General features: G+C 45.3%; 1 protein-coding gene across 7 annotated transcripts in view; it reads right to left on the reverse strand.

Annotated features, from left to right (window-relative positions):
* Positions 1-14352, reverse strand: part of PTPRQ (protein tyrosine phosphatase receptor type Q) — a 294193-nt gene continuing 279841 nt past the window's right edge. For 6 of the 7 annotated variants that reach the window (XM_033952701.1, XM_033952702.1, XM_033952703.1 and 3 more), the window contains 3 exons: positions 4748-4883; positions 1488-1611; positions 1-828 (listed from right to left, as the gene is read on the reverse strand). In XM_033952701.1, the coding sequence (XP_033808592.1) occupies positions 791-828; positions 1488-1611; positions 4748-4883 (298 nt within the window). In that variant the 3' untranslated portion in view covers positions 1-790. Of the gene's footprint in view, positions 829-1487; positions 1612-4747; positions 4884-14352 lie in introns of those variants that run through there. The other variant, XM_033952704.1, reaches the window with a different exon arrangement.

Raw genomic sequence — 14352 nt, forward strand, 5'->3', positions numbered from 1 at the left:
TTTCACAGTATACCATAAAACAAACTTTTATTTATTACAATTTTACAAAAGATGTAAGAATGTGAGGTACTTTAGTTATCAGGATATATTTGCAATAGCCAACCACATGGAAAAAAAAATAAAACCCTGGCAATCAGAAGTCATTTAAAATAGCCCCAAGCATCCCTGAGGAGCTACTGTGTGCTGTGGAAAAGCCAAATAATCCGTGCTGTGTCAGGGGTGACTCTTCAGCTGTTCGGGCTCAGGAGATGATATCCCAGCACTTACAAAACAAAGGGTTCCAAAGACAAGGACAGACATTTAGGTCAAGATCACTGTACCAGCTCAAGAAGTAGCGTCAACACCCTGGAAGCTACATTACATGTTCAGGTCAAGGAATTATAGTACTTACTTCAAAACTGAGTACACACTGGAATACACTCGACAACAAAATGCAAAATACTTGGTGTCGTATTTGGCTAACTTTAAATCTTCGAGAAAAATACAAAATAGAAACTCAGGATCATTTCAAAGCAGAGCATCGCTTACAAGTCGTATTTATTGATCAGATTGGAAGTATGTAGAAAGATTGCATATTATTACTCCCAACTGATTTGCATAAAATAAGTTATCACATTTATCTAGGCACAATGATAGAGAAAACATTGCAAGTTGTATTGCTTTGGTCGTGTTTTCCAAGATGTTATTATGAGAGGGGGGGGGGAGTGTTGAGAAGAAGAAGGAGAGGAACTCATTTGGCCACGAGGTGTGAAAAATCTTCCATTGCTTTGCAGATTTTTTTTTTTTTTAATTACATTGTTGTTTCTTCCCACTCAAGTTCCACATCACCTTTTGGAAGAGAAAAGATATGTTTGTTAAAATGTACTTTGTTTTTCTACAGATTAACAGTACGAGGAGCCGCTGAAAAGTTCTCAGCCCAGCCAGCAATGAGCTTGAAACATTATAAACTCTCATAAAATAAAATAAAGCATCTTGCTGTAAAACTCGAATAACAAGTCACATTTTAAATCTAATCTGTTATACAGTGGGCAGCCGAATGTAATTTTGCTAAACAGGATGTAACGGGATGCCAATGTGACACACCCGTCACCATCCTCAAGGTGGCATTCTGATTCATCTGCAATGAACATAAACTAGTTGAAGCTAACCCCAGGTAGACAGAATTGCAGTAGTTCACTTAGATCAAATTTAAACTTTATAAAGCTGCCCTCAAACCCTCAGGCGCCAGCGAGGGCTTAAAATGATTCTTGCATTAAAGCTCGAATCTTTATAAGTAGTTTATAAGACAGCACTGATTCAATAAATCACAACAAACATTCTTCCCTCCTACCACTATCCAATCGAGAATACCATATGTTTTCGACCTTCCAATCGCCATAACCTCTGTTTTTTTCAACGCTAACTAATTTTCTCTAAGCCATCCAGTAGGATCAGCAAAAACCGCTTGAAGCCATCATTTACCAATAGGGAAAAAAGCATCTTCTTACCTTCCATGGCATCTAGCGAGTCCATCTTCTGAAGTGCAGAATAATTCACAAAGCATATTGCCTGATTGTTTCCTTTGCTTGCCAGTAGCTCTAAGATGCATTGATGCAGGTAAATATATTGTGCCTGGACGAGTTAAATAGTTAAAGTATGTTGCATGAACTTATAGTAATGATTGAAGATAACTTTGATAAAGGCTACCTCTTATGGTAGGAAAACCAAATACAGATGGTCTACGCAAAGATTGTCTTGGACTAACAAACTGAAATTGATCAACAAGATATTCATGTATCATCTTGTAAGAAAACAGACAAATTTAAAGACTACCCTGGTTTCTACAAGAAGGCAGTGTAGTCTTCTGAAATAAGGTATGACATGGTCAGATTTTTATCAGTTAAAAATTAAGGGGTCCTTTTACTAAGGCGCGCTAACTGATTTAGCGCACACAAATCAGTGAGCGCGCCTTTATAGCGTGCGCTATTCCACGCATTAAGGCCCTAACGAGCCCTATGTATATTTAAGAAATATTGTATTTTTAACCATTTGTATTTTGCTGATTGTCCAGCCCTCTTCTGTGTAAACCGCCTAGAAATCATTTGGTTATGGTGGTATAAAAGAATAAAGTTATGTTATGTTATGTTAATAAAAGGACCCATAAGTTTACAGCCATGTTTTGAACAATGTGGTTGGTGTAAATGCTTTCACTGTCCTGCAAAATAGACTATCCCCCTCTTCTGTGAAACCGCGCTAGCGGTTTTTAGCGCAGAGAGCCACGCTGAATGGCCCGAGCTGCTCCCAACGCTCATAGGAACTCAATGAGCGTCGGGAGCAGCGCGGACCATTCAGCGCACCTCTCTGCACTAAAAAACGCTAGCGCGGTTGCGTAGAAGAGGGGGTATGTTACAGTAGTCCAAAATGCTCAAAATTAATGATTGCACTAAAAACTGAAATGGAACCTCTTCAACATACGATCCGATTTGTTGGCATTTCCAAAGTGCCAAGAAACTCATGTGAACTACTGCCTCGGTCTAAGCACGCATTGTTAAGTTTCTATCTAAATACACCCCTAGGATTCAATTTTCAATGATTCTCAACTAACCTCGGAGGAATAGAAAAATCCCCCACAGGTTTGTTCATTAAGGGGCCATTTTACTAAGTTGCATTAGAATATGGGTTTAGCACATTTTGGGGTCCTTTTGCTAAGGCGTGCTAACCGATTTAGCGTGCGTTAAATCGGTTAGTGCGCCTTAATAAAAGGACTCCTTTAAGCGTTGCCAGAGGATGTGGTAAGAGCGGATAGCGTAACTGTTTTTAAGAAAGCTTTGGACAAGTTCCTGGAGGAAAAGTCCATAGTCTGTTATTGAGAAATACATGGGGGAAGCCACTGCTTGCCCTGGATCGGTAGCATGGAATGTTGATACTATTTGGGGTTCTAGAATCTTGCTATTCTTTAGGATTCTGAATGGAATGTTGCTACTCCTTGGGTTTTGGCCAGGTACTAGAGACCTGGATTGGCCACCGTGAGAACGGGCTGCTGGGCTTGATGGACCATTGGTCTGACCCAGTAAGGCTATTCTTATGTTCTTATGTCCTGTGTCTGAAGCCCATTTCTACTATGGCAGTATTTTAGTCATATTTCCTAAGGTGGGGTTTGTTTATTTCGGATCATGCACTGTTTGTATTAGAAAAAAGTTAGAGGTGGTAAGTGCTCAAAGTAACTTGCATTAATCAGGCCCACTTTTATCAAGCTGCGTTAGGGTTTTTTTTTTTTTTAAATTGTGGGTTGCTGCAGTAAAAGCCCCAACGCTCATAGGAATTCTATGAGCGTTGGAGCTTTTACCGTAGTGGCCTGTGATTTAAAAAAACCCAGAAAACCCTAATGCAGCTTAATAAAAGGAGGCCTCAGATAGCATGCTCTAATACAGTGTCTCTCAAACTATTTTTAGCTCCGGCACATTCAACGGAGCAATGGTTTTTCGCGGCACATTATAACTGAAATTATAGAATTGCAAAACCAACAAAAAATTAAATTTGAGAGTTATTTATTTAAAGTTCTTTAAGCTATGTGTGGGTAATTGTAACAATGGTGAAACTAAAGTAGATGGAACAGAATTGCTAATCAATGCGATGGATGAGCTTGTTTTAGAGTGCAAATTAGCTCAAAACGTTACTCAATAATCGACAAGCAAATATGCATTTCATCATCTACCATCTGCAGTCGTTCTCTTTTTTTTTCGATTTAATTTCTGTCAGAGCTGAAAATCCAAGTTTGCAAAGATAAGAAGATCTAAACCAGGGGTGTCCAACCTGCGGCCCCGTGAAGTATTTTGTGCGGCCCCAGTCGAGGGCGATGCAGTGTTTTCCACTGCTGCCCCCGGGTGTTTACTGTCTTGCCGGCTTCCTCCTCTGTCTTGCTGCAGCATTTGTGTGTTTGTGCGGCCCAGAAACATTTTTTTTCGGACAATGCGGCCCAGGGAAGCCAAAAGGTTGGACACCCCTGATCTAAATGGTAAGAAAGCCTTGATTGCTTGAGTTAGGATAACTAGCGCATAAAAAATAAAAAGAAAATTACTTGTCGTTAGTTTTCAAGGACCAATCATGTCAAAGAATGATGCTTGGTTGGGCGGTTGTATTTTTACGCACAGACGCTCATAACATTGACAGACAATTGCATACGCAACGTATGTCATCTGTTCTAGTGTATACTTATGAGGGAATTTTTAAAAATAAAGTACAATTCTGGAATCTCTCGTGGCACACGGAATCTCTTCAGGGCACACCCCTGTGATTTGGCACACAGTTTGAGGCACTCTGCTCTAATGCAAACGTGCTAATTGGTTAATGTTTCCATGCCTATTCTCAACCCATGACACGCCCCCAGTAAAAACAATATATTTTTGTTACATATCTAACATGCGAGTTAGCATATATTGCTAAGCAAAATACTGCAAAACACTTTAACATGTTTTACGATAACATGGTTTAGCAAAATGGCTCCTAAGCAAGGACCCTTAACACTTCTAGTTTTAGCATGCTGATACGTTTCATATTTCCCAGAAATATCAGAGAAATATTAGACCTATAAGCTGTATTTTCTCATAACCACTTTGCACAAGAAATATAAAGTAATCATGATATCACCTTTAGTTTGGCAGGAACTCTGGTTGCAAAGAGTCCTAGGATTTTTATACTATAGGAAGAGGAACTCTGACAAAAAGTCAGAGAAATATAACATTCACATATCATCATAGTTCTATCTTACCAGGTTCTGCACCATACACATTCTTTCACTTCTCATTTCTGTAACAAGTCCATAGATATCCACAAAGTCGTGATGGTTGATATGCTGGATTATATGATCCAGGGCAATATAAAGCCCTGTTCTCCCAACACCAGCACTGCCAAGAAGAAAAGAGAGAGAGAGAGAGAGAGAGAGAAAGAAAGAGAGAAATAAACCTCATTTATCTCATCCTTTAAAAAAACACATTTCAAAATGTAAGAACTAACAACATTTTGAGACCCATGACCAAGGTGATAAAAGCAAATGGGCATCTTTCTAATCCCCCTAGATACCAGGGATCCCCTGTTAACCCAGAGTAAGGATCAGATGGGTGGGGGGGTGGAGGGTCTGCCAGAGGTGGTGGTGCTATAATAGGGAGTTAATAAAGATATTTGCATATAAAAAGAATCAGGTCAATATTCAGCTGCCAAGTTTAGTGTGTGGGGGTGGGGTGGGGAGGGGGGTTATCGTGACAGACAATTATTATCCAGATATTTAGCATCACTATCCAGATAAGTTCCAAAGATGAATATCCAAATGAAGCTCATCTGCTCTTAAAGGCTCTTAAATATGAAGTAGAGCACTTTACAATAAATTAAAACAAAGGAGGGGTAAAGAAAAGAAGGTAGAGAGGACATAAAAGAAGTTAGGAAAGTGGGAGTCAGGATTGATTGATACAAGATACCAATCATAGATTGTTTAAGTTGTATTGAAGGCCAGTTGGAATAGCCAGGTCTTGATGGTTCTCCTATACTTAGAATGTGATGTTTTGAAGCAAATCTAGACAGGGAGGGAGTTCCAAAGATAAGGGCCTAAATAGGAAAAAGAGGAATCCCTTGAGATGATTCATTGTAAATGCACTGGGATGGAAGAGGGTGACCAAGCTCAATGGTGGTGGCCAAGTTCTATGGTAGTCTGTAAGGAGTTTCAGAAGCAGTGTCCAGATTACGCCTCTGAAAATCTTGGTCAGCTGCACCGAAAACTATATATGTTGTATTTAGTCTGGGACACCTATCAGCATCTGTCACGTTTCCTGCCACTTTACAGACTTCCTGTTAAGACCTTCAGGTTTTTGGGATTTCCCCAATGAATATGCATTGAATGCAGTGCAGGCAAATAGATCTCATGCATATTCATTGGGAAAATCCCGAAAACCTGACTGGATTCAGCCCTTGAGGAGGGACTTTGGAGACCTCTGTTCTAGACTATTGCAACATTCTCTATCTCCCCTGCTCCACAACCATGATTAAACAACTACAATCAATCCAGAACACAGTCCTAAGACTCATCTACTCACTGAGGAAACATGACCACATCACTGAGGCGTTCCTCCACTCACACTGGCTACCAATTCAAGCAAGAATACAATTCAAGTTCTACTGTCTTCTATTTAAATCCATGAACGGCAACAGCCCGACATACCTAAACAAATACCTAATCCGAACCACCTCAACCAGACAATTGAGAACCCACGCTCCATTCACATACCCCCCAATCAGAGAAGTCAAACAGAAAAAAACTGTACAATGGCCTCCTGGCCACACAAGCAGCGAGATTAGACCACCAACTCTCTACTTCATTGATAACGACCCCAAACTACAGAACATTTAGAAAAGAAATAAAAACCATACTACTTAAAAAAAAACCCTGATAACCAACAATCGAAACCATCCTAACGCCATCTCTACTTTCTAAAACAACCTAATGCCACATGAACCACCTCATCTCTTCGAACCCACCTATCTATTCTATAATTCCTCTGGAAATGGCCAGATAGATCCTTTATGTAATCCGCCTTGAACCGCAAGGTAATGACGGAATAGAAATCACTAATGTAATGTCTCTTTCCTGTCAAAAATGTAATTCTCCCCTCTTATCCTATTGTACAAGTCAGTCAGTTTATGTTATTTATCATCCTTAAATGTATTGGTTATTGTAAAGCTACCTGCAACTTTTAATTGTAAACCGCCTAGAAACCATGTAATTTTAAACAAACTTGAAACTTTGATTCCCTCTGCAGCACCTCAATATCTCTCCTCTCTTACCTCCCCCGGTACTCCTCTGGGCACTTTGTTCATTGGGTAAGTCTCTCATAGTCTGGCTCCTCTCCACAAGCTAAGTACTATGAGTTTCAACAGTAAATCTGTATAATACAATTAGTGGTACTGCTTAGAGAGTTAGCTGATAGATTTCTACCACTAATAGCATTAGATTAATCAAAAAATGAAAAAGAGTGTTTCAAACAAAATAAATGCAACTAAGACCAGTGATAATTCACATTGGGCAATCTGGGCAGGTTTATTTCTGTTGTGAACTCTTGAGGTCTTTCAGCCTTAACATACTTAAAACCTTATAACACCATATTAGAAGGTTGTTTTTGTTAAATAACTCTCCTATCTTCATCTATTTGAAAGAGATTGTTGTCTTAGACTTTATATATTGAGGATTAGTGTCCTCTCCACTAAAGCGAACCCCAGACTCCATTCCTTCTCGCTTGCTGCTCCTTACACCTGGAACAGACTCTCTGGATCACCACGTCTAACTCCACCCCTGGCTTTATTCAAATCCACACTTTCGCTTTGAGTTTGCCTTCTGAATGCAGAGATTATCGTTGTAATTAATCCACAAGTCTGTCTATAGGACCAATAGGGACCCCTGAAGAAGACAATTGTGTCGAAACATGGACCGTGTTGGGTTCCCATGTTTCCAGTGGTTCAGGCCCTAGATGTTTTTATGTGGATTATTTATTTGTTGTAATAAAGCCATCATCTTGGACATCAACTCTCCTCTCTTACCTCCCCCGGTACTCCTCTGGGCACTTTGTTCATTGGGTAAGTCTCTCATAGTCTGGCTCCTCTCCACAAGCTAAGTACTATGAGTTTCAACAGTAAATCTGTATAATACAATTAGTGGTACTGCTTAGAGAGTTAGCTGATAGATTTCTACCACTAATAGCATTAGATTAATCAAAAAATGAAAAAGAGTGTTTCAAACAAAATAAATGCAACTAAGACCAGTGATAATTCACATTGGGCAATCTGGGCAGGTTTATTTCTGTTGTGAACTCTTGAGGTCTTTCAGCCTTAACATACTTAAAACCTTAGAATCAGCTCCGATCCCCATAGGGAGGAGCGATGGCAAATCGGCCGAAGCCGTTGCCACTAGCAGGGGGGGGGAAGGGGGGGGTTGGGGAAGGGGGGGGGTAGATAAAAGAGGAGTGGGAAGGGAGACGCACCCTTTTCAGCGACCCCAGAGCTAGGAGAAGGAGGCAGCATTTCCATCTCCATAGCTCCACCGCCACCCAGCTTCCTTCGAAAATCTCTAAAAAAACGCTACTTAACTAAATATCAATATCACTCATCAACTTACTAGGTAGGATCTCGTTGTTTGGGGCATCCACGCGGCAGCGGGCTTCATTCATCGGGTGGTCGGCGTCGAGAAGGGGTGCTACACTCCCTAGCGCGCGATAGCAGGCCTCGGATCTGAGGGGGGGGGGGCGAAGCGTGCGGGTCGCACCACACGTGCGGGCTGGTCCGCCTGCCCGGTGGCTTCCGTCTGATCGGATTCCTGCCCTTAGCCGGTAGTCTTCCCTCCTCTCATACCGCGGGCCGCGTTGGAGCCAGCGGCCCGCGGCGCAAAAACGCACCGTTCCGGCGCTCCCCTCCTCCCTGCCGGGCCGCTTGGGGGCTCCTTCTCCCCCTCCGGCACCAATGGCCGACCGCACCAGACCGGCGCTTCCTTCCTCCCAGGCCGCGAGCCGCGTAGGAGCCAGCGGCCCGCGGCGAAAAACGCATTAGACCGGCGCTCCCTTCCTCCCAGGCCGCGAGCCGCGTTAGGGCCAGCAGCTCGCGGCGCAGGACGCGCGTGCCGGCGCTCTCCCTGTAGCGGCTGGCGGCGCCGACCGCAGCGGACCGGCACTCCCCTACTGCCGGGCCGCGGGCCGCGTTGGGGTTGTCGGCTCGCGGTGGCGTTCGGGGTCGGCTGGTCGTTGGGGGGGGGCCGCGCCTCTGCGCGGGCCGCGTTTGGGCTGGCGGCTCGCGGCCCCCCCCCCCCCTCCTCCCGGGCCGCGGGCCACTGGTTAGGTTTGCTTTGAACATGAACTTACTGCTAGTATGTACAGATTAAAAAAAAAAAATAAAAAATAAAAAAAAAAACAGATCACTCTGATATTCAGCCGGTAGCAATCATCATTTTAAAACACTGAACTCTGCAGGTAAAATAATTTTGATATTTAACAGCAGAATTTTCGGAATTAGCACTGACCGGTTGTGCTCTCCGGTTAGTCTCATACCGCTAGCCAGATAGCTATCTGGATAAAATAATAATTTTTTTTATGTCCTAATTTTATCTGCATGGCTATTGAATTAGCAAAACAATCTACTTATCTTGATATTTATGGAAGACATCCTTTACTGCCTTAGCACGCCTTTTTGTGGGTTTTACCCCACGTGTTAAAGCTAGTGAGTACCCTGCCACCTATAGGTCAGGGGATTAAGCGTACCAAGGGCGGCGCAGGCGTTCAGGGACGGCGACTCCCTCCTTCCAGGCCGCAGGCCGCGTGGGGGCTAGCGGCTCGTGGCTTCGACATATGCCCTTCTTCCTAGGCCGCGGGCCAGGTTGTGGGGGGCGGCGCGGGCGTTCGGGGACGGCTACTCCCTCCTCCCAGGCTGCGGGCCGCGTGGGGGCTAGCGGCTCGCGGTATCGAGCGCGGGAGTCCAAAGACAGCGACTCCCTCCTCGCGGGCCGCGTTGCGGCTTGCGGCCCGGTGTTCCGCCATCTGGCAGCTGCATAAGCGCCCTAGGGGTTGGATGCGCTGCATCTCCAGAACCCAAGGCACAGAAGGTACCACCCACTTGGGCCCTGCCTGGTAGCCCGACTAAGGTAAGACTTTACTAGCGGCTGCACTAACTGCCATTTTATGCTATTATTTGGCTTTTACTTTAACTCTCCTGCACAACTCGTCCGCTAGTATAGGACATTCAAGCTTATTTCACGCGATGTGCCATTTATGCTATAAAAGGCTGCATGCTATGTGCCATTTTATGTCATGGCATTATATGCTAATTTGGCTATCTGTATATGCTATTTAAATGCTACTTCAGTCCATTATATGCTAATTTGTGCTAAGTGGATATGCTATACAACTATACAACAACAACAACTTGGCACCAACGCGCTTGTCTACTGTTAAATGCTATTTCAGGCTATTATTTGCTATTGGCCATTATATTCTTTGTTGGATGTCTGTATTTGCTATGCAACGTGTCACCAACGCGCTGGTCTTCAGCTGGTTCTCTTGCTATCTGTATAGGCTATGCAACGTGGCACCAACGCGCTGGTCTCCAGCTGGTTCTCTTGCTATCTGTATTTGCTATGCAACGTGTCACCAACGCGCTGGTCTCCAGCTGGTTCTCTTGCTATCTGTATTTGCTATGCAACGTGGCACCAACGCGCTGGTCTCCAGCTGGTTCTTTTGCTATCTGTATTTGCTATGCAACGTGTCACCAACGCGCTGGTCTCCAGCTGGTTCTCTTGCTACCTGTATATGCTATGCAACGTGGCACCAACGCGCTGGTCTCCAGCTTGTTCTCTTGCTATCTGTATTTGCTATGCAACGTGTCACCAACGCGCTGGTCTCCATCTGGTTCTCTTGCTATCTGTATTTGCTATGCAACGTGGCACCAACGCGCTGGTCTCCAGCTGTTTCTCTTGCTATCTGTATATGCTATGCAACGTGGCACCAACGCGCTGGTCTCCAGCTGGTTCTCTTGCTATCTGTATTTGCTATGCAACGTGGCACCAACGCGCTGGTCTTCAGCTGGTTCTCTTGCTATCTGTATATGCTATGCAACGTGGCACCAACGCGCTGGTCTCCAGCTGTTTCTCTTGCTATCTGTATATGCTATGCAACGTGGCACCAACGCGCTGGTCTCCAGCTGGTTCTCTTGCTATCTGTATTTGCTATGCAACGTGGCACCAACGCGCTGGTCTCCAGCTGGTTCTCTTGCTATCTGTATTTGCTATGCAACGTGGCACCAACGCGCTGGTCTCCAGCTGGTTCTCTTGCCTGCCTTTGTTATTGACGTCTTTATACGTCTTTATATTGCATCTTATGCATATTTATAGAGCCAGCCTCACTGTCTCAATTCTTTTAGTACTTCTTATAGACATGCCGGCTCAACGTAAGTCGCGAGCACAACCAGCAGCTCAACGTAAGCCACGAGCAAAACCAGCAGCTCAGATACAGCCCTCAGCGACTAGTCAGAAAAAGACTAGGACTACGCGTGCCACAACATCAGCGGCTCTAACAGCCGAGGCTTCCACGGCCTCAACTGCAGCGGCAGCTTCTACGGCAGCACAATTTCAGCAATATACAACAGCAGAGGCTTCCACGGCCTCAACTGCAGCGCCAGCTTCTACGGCAGCACAAATTCAGCAATACACAACATCAGCGGCTCTAACAGCAGAGGCTTCCACGGCCTCAACTTCAGCGCCAGCTTCTACGGCAGCACAATCCCAGCAAGATCTAGTTGCCTTAATGGCGGAGTTCCAGAGGCAGATACTTCAGCACGGGGTTCAAACGGTGCACCAACGACTTCTGCACCAGCACCGACATACCCACCTCCAGCACAGCCGATGTTACCAGCACAGCCGCTGTTGGTCCCAGGTGAGCCACTAACACCAACATACTCACCTCTAGCACATGAGATTGCACCTGTTATACGAGATGCTCTCTCTTCACACATTATGCCCTCATCTCTCAGGTTGGCTAATGGGCAGGCGGAGGACCAGCTTACGCTAGCACGTAGTATACGTGAGACACTACATAGAGACTGATAGGATATACATACAGTTAGAGAAAGAGAGAAAACCAAAAATCTATAAATCCTTAACTAACTGGATATCCGCCTTCCACATATACATGAGTGTAGTAGTAGAAAGAGAGCCAGAGATATCCCCCTACTTAATCAGATATTTGGACACAATTATCCGGGCGCACAAGAAATACGGGGGATGGGCCTAAGCATAGAGTATTTGATCTATGGATGGACGAAATGTGCGCTTTGCGGCCATTTCTGCCCGATAGGTTCCCAGACAGATCCACTAGCGGGACCCAAGGGTTCGGAGACAGACCACGGCCGCTTCCCCAAATTCCTCGACAAAGGGGCCACATGGCAGGAAAGCAGATCTGTATGCTAGTCAACAGAAGCCATGGCACATATACCAACTGTAAATACAGACATGCCTGCCACTCCTGCGGAGGTACGCACCCTGCTAGCCAGTGCAGGAATTCAAATGACCTCAGATCGTTCACTCAACCTGCCCCAACACACACCGATGCACCTGGCCCCCTCCCCCATCAAGGCTAGCGCTTTGCTCCCATGGTTAATCTTAGAGTTCCGCCTTATCCATAACATTTCCCACCCGGCCGGGGCAGCAGTTAATGATTTCATCGACCCAGCGTTATGCTCCGTACAGTACACCTCACTATACCAAGCCATATCATTCATAAAAGCATCTGGCCCTAGTACTATGTTGGCAAAAGTTGACATAGAATCTGCTTTTAGACTTTTGCCGGTACACCCCCAATCTTTTCCCCTACTGGGTTTTCACTGGAACGGGCAATTCTATTTTGATAAATGTATGCCCATGGGATGTTCTGTTTCTTGTGCTTACTTCGAGCAGTTTAGTACATTTGTAAATTGGGTATTTGGTCAGACAACGTCACATGGTTTAGCTGTCCACTACTTAGATGACTTCCTGTTCATTGCTAAGACTCAGAATGACTGTGAACATTTAATGTCGTCATTCCATCAACTGGCCAAACAATTTGGCATCCCACTAGCCCAAGAAAAAACAGTAGGCCTGTCAAGTGTTCTCACCTTCCTAGGTATTGAGCTGGACGTGATTAATCAAGTCTCACGCCTTCCGGCAGACAAACTCGATAAACTTCATTCACGAATACATCACATGTGTACACGGAAAAAGGCTACATTACGAGAACTTCTGGGCTTACTAGCGTTTGCCACCAGGGTGATTCCCATAGGCAGATTTTTCGCAAGACAACTAGCTAGAGCTACAGTGGGAGCAGATAAGCCCCACCACCACATTAGAATTACCAGAACTATCAGGGACGACCTCAGACTTGGGGACTCATTCCTGACCAATTTCAATGGACGCGTGTTCTGGCAATCGTCTACCAAAAATGCCGACGCCCTACAGCTCTATACTGATGCAGCAGGCAGCCAGGGTTTCGTTATATACTTTCAGGGGGCATGGTCTCCAGCAAAATGGCCTAGTTTATGGGTTAGCTCAGGCATCCTTAAAAACATTACATTTCTGGAGCTGTTTCCTATCATGGTCTCCCTACACCTATGGGGTAGATTGTTAACACAGGGTAGATTGTTAACACATAGGTCCATTGTGTTCGGTCGGCGAAGATATATTCAGCTGTTCGCGGACTACACATCTGCAGGGATGGACTGCACATTGCCCTCCCTCGTCCACCTTATATTACACTCCAAACAGTCGGGCATACGAAGAACTAAGATAGCGGCCACACTCTCCAGCTTGAGTTTCGATGCATACGAGGTGACGCTGTTCCGGTGTGCCTATTGCCTGGCTTTTCATGGCGCCCTACGCGTTAGTGAACTGGAGCCAGAGGCGCCTGGCTATCATTACTCCCCTCCAACGATCTACGTGCCTTCCCAATAAACAATTTCTACGTTATATGGCCCTCAGGCCCATGGCACCCGGCCTTCTCTTGCTACATTACGACGGGTCTCCGCTGTCCCGTTTTCAATTTGCAAGATTTTTGCAACTCTCCATGATTCAGCTAGGTATGCAAGCCAAACATTTCCGCACGCACTCCTTTCGCATAGGAGCTGCAACCACTGCGACAGACCAAGGTCTCTCAGACAATCAAATAAAAGTCTTGGGGAGATGGAAGTCGGCTGCATTCCGAAAATACATCCGTCTACCCATTGCTCACTAATCGATATTCCACTAACTCTTCTCCCATCTCCTCTTCCCGGCTGCAGGTTCTCTGAGACACATCTGGATCTGCGGCCACTCCTTCGTGCATTGGGCCAAGAGAAGAACTCAGGTGAGACCTGGGGGTATTAATCTCGGCTTCCCGATGTCCGAAGCAGTGGTCACTTGGATGCTATGGGATCAGCTCAGCCTAGACATATTCCTCAGTACCCTACAGGATGGCATAGAAGCGCTACTGATGCGTCCCGGGCCGCAGCCATGACACTTGGGGGGAACCCGCGCTAGCCATGACACTTGGGGGGAACCCGCGCTAAGCGAGGTTTCGCTAGCACGGGTAGTGGAAGGTAAGCACAGCATATGTCTAAAAGCATACATATGGGCAGTGTTAAGAAATAGGGCACGTCACCTTGCTTGGACGGCAGGGAGGCCAGGCCATGAGCTTCACTGCAACCTAACGCTGAGGAGAGGACACCTCCTTGCATGGGAAGGGTCCGGCGAGCCGGGGAAGCTTGTACGGCCCCCTACATCGTGCAGGGAGATAGGCATATGCTGTGCGGCTGTTGTTATGTTATGTTGTCACGTTATGTTGTTAT

The sequence above is a fragment of the Geotrypetes seraphini genome, chromosome 7, assembly GCF_902459505.1.
Source record: "Geotrypetes seraphini chromosome 7, aGeoSer1.1, whole genome shotgun sequence".
NCBI lineage: Eukaryota > Metazoa > Chordata > Amphibia > Gymnophiona > Dermophiidae > Geotrypetes > Geotrypetes seraphini.